Source organism: Cucurbita moschata, unplaced genomic scaffold, assembly GCF_002738365.1.
Source record: "Cucurbita moschata cultivar Rifu unplaced genomic scaffold, Cmos_1.0 Cmo_Scf00021, whole genome shotgun sequence".
Taxonomy (NCBI): Eukaryota; Viridiplantae; Streptophyta; class Magnoliopsida; order Cucurbitales; family Cucurbitaceae; genus Cucurbita; species Cucurbita moschata.
Window position 1 is genome coordinate 930,181 of NW_019268537.1, and position 7,201 is coordinate 937,381.

Sequence of the window (7,201 nt, forward strand, 5' to 3'; positions counted from 1 at the left end):
AAAAAAAAAAAAAAAAAAAAAAAAAAAAAAAAAAAAAAAAAAAAAAAAAACATAAATAGATATGAATCAGTCATCTAAAACTCTCACTTTTTTCCAGAATCCAAAAAGGTTTTGCACACTTAGCAAGCCATGAGCTTTAATAATTGAGCTTCAATGTGGTTTGGTTTGCCTTCTTGCCCACCACACCATACACCATACGTTTTCAATTGAATACAAAACTCAAAGTTTAAGAATCTATTAGACATATATTAACAGAGTTTGATAAACTTAAGAAATTTGGAGACTAAATTTTTAATAAATAAAAAAATAATAATAATAATAAAATAGGTTGTGGGTTATGGGGAAGATAAACACATGGGAACATTCATGCCCTACACTTTTCTTTTTCTATACATTATTCTTCTTCTACTTCTTCCTTTTGTATTAATTTTTATTTATTTTTATTATTTTTTATTTTATTGCATGTGATGAGTTTGGTCCAATTCCAACTCAGCCCAAATGCATAAACCCTAATTAGCCCTTATCTTATGAGCCCCTCTTTTTTTTTTTTTTTTTTTTTTTAATTCACACTTTTTTCCATTTTCTTTTTACTTTTCCTTTTTAATCTTTGCTTCTTCACCTTCTTTTTCTGAGGTTCGAATTTGAATGATTTGAAATCGAGTAAGAGTCGACTGCTTTTAGTGTCTCACCATTGGACATTGATATTACCTAACTTTTAAGCTTCGACCCACTTGAATTAAAACGAAAATTTATCATTCATTTTCAAACCCCAAATCATCTTTCTTTTAAATAAGTAATAATGTAAGAGGTCGTTCCCTCCATGTGCATATCGTGTAGCTATCTTAAAAGCAAACTGAAACCCACCTCTAACAAATATTGCCTACTTAGGCCTCTCTTAAGTATTGTCGTTAGAATGCATCTGCTGAGAAGAGGTTCTACACCCAAAATGGATCGTCTTTCTCCCTAACACGGGTCAATCTTTAAAAGTCAAACTCACCCTCGATCTAGGCTCGAGAGGAGGGTGGAGACAAATATGAGAAAATGTTTGGATGTTTGAATAGATAAGTGAGAATTTCTTAACACCAAATAAATGTCGAGAAAAAAAAGGGGGAATTTTGTTGAACCAAAGCAAAAGGAAAAGAGGGTCTCTAAGTCTTTAAGATGTCCCTTTCATTTTTGTTTGTGGGTCCCTTTTGCTTGTAAGCTATTTTGTCAAATTCCCATTTTAAAAGAAATACCATTTAAAAAATAAATAAAATTGGCAACCTCATAAATAATCCATCATTTTGTACCCTTTTCAAATAAACACGACACTCGAAACCCAATAGACCAACCAAATAACGTGGGGTTCAAAATTTTCGTTTTATTTCTTCAAATTTGAAATTATTTTTAAAATATTTATCGACATTTTTTTCATTATAATCGTAGATGAAAATTGACATTGAAATTTAAACACGTACCTGACTTCAATACCACTCGTGAAAATTGACGTGACAATTAATGAATAAAAATTCGTTTTTGTTAATAAAAAAAAAATTATAGAACGTGGCATTCAAAAATAAATATATTTTGTAAATTAAAATTGATGTGTATATTATACAAAGGAGAGGGAGGACCGATTTGAAATTGATGTCTGTGGTTCGGATGGACAGACCGGCCAAAAGAGGCAACAAAATGCCGGTCGCGGGTTGGTCCTTCCCGCGGTTCGGACCAACGCAGCACATGTGGCGCTACTGTAGCCGTCCCACCCTCATCCCCTTTTGCTTGGCGCCTTTCTTTTTTTTTTTCTTTCATAAATGTATTTATTTAAATTTACTCTTATTTATTTAAGATATTTAAATTTAATCTCTACCGTTTTAATATATATATATATATATATATATATAAATAATATGATTTTGATCGATTATATTTTGTAATATAAATATTATCCTTAACTAATAAGGCAACCCTAATCCTCAGCCCAATGATCTAAACTTATGTTGAAGAAAGAACCCTTGAATTAAAGTAATTAACATTTCCTTATACGAAATTTGGATCTATCAAGAGATAAGGCTATAATTAGATTACTTCTTACTATCGAAAATCTAGAAGCAAGATTTGAAAACTTTGTTCTAAATTAAGTCACTCCACAATCTAACTTGATCAAGGATTGATTGAATGGCTCGAGTGCAATTTTACCACAAGAATTGCTTGAAACTTGGAAATGACAAATATGATGCTCGGATTTCTAAGGGAAACGTCTCACTTTGAGATCTGAATTACATTCATCCACCCATCTGAATTTTACCTAACATATTGTGGGTATTTAGAGTGGATTTAACTTTTACATAATTTATGAAATTAAACATAGTTTTTTCTGACCAATGTTGATGTGCTGAGTGGCTAATGCGACAGGTTTGAAATCAATTGAGCTCTCCGATTCTGAATTCTGTTGTTTACATATATATTTTTTGAATCTTCTTGGCAATAGGTCCATTTAGAACACCATGATTCTTATCACTAACTGACATATCAATGTATCTAATATAAATTTTCTTTCTAGTGACGTAACACGATCCATTGAAGTAGACCTGCACCAGAGTTGATTCAAATTAGACCATCATTCTCTCCAGATTCAACACTGGTTAAGGAATTTCTCTTAGCTAGCCGTGTTTGTAACACCATAACCCGTGACCTAGTGGTTCCATTTAAATCTAATTATGATTATTTTTTTTAATAATAAATTGATTGAGTTGCGATGACAATAAAATGTGAGCTACTTGGAAAAAGAAAAAGATGGGTTGTTAATATAATAAACCCCACCAAGTTGGACTCATAATTTAGGTAGGTTGTCTTCATTAAATAATGTTAAAAATTAAAAAATAAATAAAAGAATCAAAATACACTTTAAACATATGGGCCCTTTCTATCACTCTTTATATAATTATTACTATATAATAATCATGATTTCATTTTCTTTCAGATCTCTACTTATAATTGCTCATTCATTGCACTTAATTTCGCTCCTAAGTTTGTTTAGTTCCTTAATTTGTGTATTAAAAAACACCCCATAAATTGTCTTATAAATTAGTATAATGTTATAACATTCTAATAATTTGATTTAAAAGCATATAATATAAATTTTATAATAAAGTAGTATATAGGTGTTTAAATTACAAACCCTAAACTTTATCCATTACCAAAAGGACATACTTAATAAAGTATATCCATGATTTCCTAATAAGGAAACATGTTGATCATGATTATTATATATATATATATAGATGTTCAACTTAATTTAATACATATAAGTTTGATTTTGTTGTAATATTTATGTTTCAGCACCAACATTCAATCCTATTTTGTCACAGTCTAAGTTCATCACTAATAGATATTATTCGTTTTGACTCGTTATGTATTACCGTTAGCCTCCTAATTGTGGGATCCCACGTCGATTGCAAAGGGAAAGAAATTATAAGGGTGTGGAAACCTCTCCCTAGTACACGTGTTTTAGAACTGTAAGGTTGACGACAATACATAATAGACCATAATAGACAGTGTCCGCTAGCGGCGGACTTGAGTTGTTACAAATGGCATTAAAGCCCGACTTTTTAATACATCGGGACAGCATAATTTTTTATCATTTTAACCGAATTCACTTTATTATAAGTTACTATTATCAAATATAAGCATGGCCATTATTTAAAAACCTAAAAATAAATATCATAAATTTTAAAAATAATATATAATTTAATTAAATCCCTAAAGTATACGAGTGTGGGTATTATATTATATAACAAAATACAACTTTTGTACGTGTGGGACCAGGGGAGTGATTTGGAGGCTATGATAGTCGGAGAAGGGGACACGTCATCGTGACACGTCGGAAACTGACAATTAAAGAAAAAGAGACATAAATCAGTGACGCTTTACGAACACTGCATTAGTAGAGTCCATTCATATGGGTTGCCTGGTCAGTGGGAGGTATAATCATCTGCACCCGCTTTCACGCTAAGTCATGTGTACCCACAAGGGTATTGGCTTTAATTTTAAACCATCTGCCGCCATTACTAAACGCCGACGTTTCGTCCTTGATTTCCGCTTCCCTCCCTTATTGCCCGCTTCTCTTCATCAAAGTGAAGAATAATAAGACGATTTTTATTGACCGAAATGACCATTTTGCCCCTCATTTAATTCTTCGTTTAAACTATTAATTTCTGCCAATGCAATTCTAAACGCTTACCGCATGTAAACTTTTACAATTATTCTATAAAAATTTAAACATTTAAATTAATTTTATGTATCAATTTTTGCATATTTTTAAATCACCAAAAATATATTGTCTATGTGACAATTATTCAATCGTCAACTCGTTACCAAAATTTTATTAAATCATTTGATTTATAATCCCACGTTAGCTTATAAACTTTTCTTATAATATTCCAAATAAATCTTGCTATATATTATTTGTTAATTTTATATAAAATATTTAACAAATATGTCACGTCCCTAAAAAAATAAATAAGTTAGGTAAATATTAATTTTGGCATTTGAAAAAAAAAATTCATAAAACATTTCTTAAAATTTAATAAAGGTTAATGAGTTGGTATGCGATAATAATTCATCAACAAATAATTTAAGAGTGGTTATAAAAAAATAGACATTTAATTATTTCCCAAAAATAAATTAAAAAATTGTAAGTTTACAATAAATAAAATATAGGTTCAATTATTAGAGCCTGAACGTTCATACTAATAATTAAATATTTTTTTTTACTTGTCATCAACTATTAAATTAATCTAAATATTTTTGAACTGTTTAAAAATAATTAGTGAGATTTATCTAAAATAAAGGAGCATTAATCCTAACTAAATTCTAGTACTGACGTGTTATACTAAAAAAACATAAAAGTTTTGTAGCTAAATTAAAAATAAAATAAAATTATATACCTAAAATGATAATTAATAAATAAATTTTATTTACTTCTAACAAAAAGAAAATAGTATACGTTACTTTAATCAAAATTATATTACTCGCGCGCTAAAATTTAAATAAATAATTTAAAATCCGGTCTTGGACCAATATCCTTGGAGATCTAGTCAATGGGCACGAATGGGCATTCGTAAAAGTTGGGAGGGCAAAATCGTCAATGGGATAAAATTTCCTCCGACACAAAGAAAAAATCCAAAGCCTTAAAATTTCTATTGGGCATGGAAAATTAAATACAAATTCAAATTCAAATTTAATGGTTTTTTTTTTGTGTTAAAAAAAAAAGAAAAAAGAAAATGTAAATTTGTCTGTGGAGCAGAGGAAAATAACAAAGCAAAAGCTGCTCTCCATCTCTACACGCTTTGGATTTTCTTTTCCATTTTTCAGTTCAACTTTCTCCCAATCCAAACAACCTCCTCTCACAACCCCAACGCCTTGATTTCTCTCCTCCATTAACCTTACATCTTTGTGGCTATGGCTTCTAGGTTTCCCTGAACCTGCATTGGAAGCAATCTCTCCATTCACACTAGTCTTCCACCTGCCTGCATCGGATTCCCGAGCTTCTTTTGTTTGAATTCTCATTTCTTTCAGGCTCTGACCAGATTTCTCGTTTGTTAGTTCTAGGAACTCGATCTTGCCTCCAATCTTCTCGGAGGAGTTGCTCCTGTTGCCTTTTCAGCTCTGTAGAGGTAAGAGGATGAATTTTAGATCAATGCGTTAGTATCGGCTTGGCCATGAGTAGGTTGCAGAGGAAACAAATCAAATGAGTGCTGGTTCATGTTGATGTTCTTCCTTTTGATTATGTTGTTCATTTTTTTTTCTTTCTGTTTGCTGAAGTTTGGTAGAACTCGTTTTTAATGTTATTAGTTGTGTATGTTGTTTGTTGATCTACTTTAGCTCCCAAAGGGTGGATTGGACTGAAAGATCCCTTGAAGAAGCAGTTCTAACTCTGATGAGTGGTTAGCTTTTAAGGAATGTAGCTTACAGATCGAGGAGATATTATTTCGTAGTTCATGGGTTAAAGCAGAGTCTTATCTCAACAATTGATTCGAACCAACTTTATTGCTTTCTTTATTAGCTTAGGGTATTTCAGAATTGAGGCTTTTCTTGGTGTTGAACTTGTCAATGGTGGCCTACTAACCAGGATCAGTTGAATCTGCATCTTAATCTTAGAGCATGGTCCCCGCCATTTTGTTCGTCAGATGAGTCGTTCGCGTGGGACCTTATTGAAGTTTGATTAGACTCTTTTTTGGTTGTAAAGTGGTTTTTTTATCCCAATAGTGATACCCATAAGATATGCTACCTGCCAATGCTCAGTATGCCATTATGCATAAATTTTCAGGACTATGTCTCGGAAATCCCAGGTGATGCCTTCATTGCAAGCTACGAAATCCATGCCAGTTAATTCTCGGTTCATGATTCCGCGAACTGCTGAAACTTTGGAAGAGCCGTACAAGCAGAATGTGAAAAACATGGAAGGTAGATCGATAGTTGATGGCGAAAATGGTGTTGCCAGAGATGATGGCGTCAATCGACTTCAATACAGTATGAACAATATTGATGAGCTGAATGAGGACTCACCATATAGTTACAATATTACATTAGTGGAAGAAAGACCCATCGTGGATGATGGAGAAGATGGTTTTATGCCTTTTCCTTCACCTTCAATGTCGGCTTCACAGAGTGAACGCAGGTGGGGTGATACATCCTCCTACACGCCAAGGAAGGTATTTTGGGCCATATATTACTTGTTTCAATCTATTTTAATCACAGGATAATGGCATCTGAGTTTTTTTTTTTTTTAGTTCACCACAACTTTCAGTTTCTGTTTTGTATTATTTTCTTCTGAACCTTTTGTTACCTACCCATTTCTATTATCGATGTTCCCTTGGCCCTACAACAAAGCTGTTTCGAGCAATAAGAATTGCATTGCTATGTATCTTCGCCACTCATTTACATTTTACTGACTATTGTCAAGTTCCAACTTAGATCACTCTTTCAGAAAATGCACTTAAAATTCATCCGTATTTGGTAGTTCAAGCATTATTAGCTTCTGTTTTCTTCATGCATCTCATATAATATACATTTTCATTGTGCTTCTGACATTTTATTTCATAAATTTGCAATGGATATGCCAAAAGCAAAAAAAAAAAAAAAAAAAAAAAAAAAAAAAAAAAAAAAAAAAAAAAAAAAAAAAAAAAAAAAAAAAAAAAAAAAAAAAAAAAAAAAA

At 31.6% G+C, this 7,201-nt stretch overlaps 1 protein-coding gene across 1 annotated transcript in view; it reads left to right on the top strand.

Annotated features, from left to right (window-relative positions):
- Nucleotides 1-5,273: 5,273 nt before the first annotated feature.
- LOC111458120 (myosin-1-like) overlaps nt 5,274-7,201 on the top strand; it is a 13,515-nt gene continuing 11,587 nt past the window's right edge. Inside the window, exons 1-2 of the mRNA XM_023100589.1 lie at nt 5,274-5,660; nt 6,314-6,698. Coding sequence (XP_022956357.1) covers nt 6,318-6,698 — 381 coding nt within the window. The 5' untranslated portion in view covers nt 5,274-5,660; nt 6,314-6,317. The remainder of the gene's footprint in view (nt 5,661-6,313; nt 6,699-7,201) is intronic.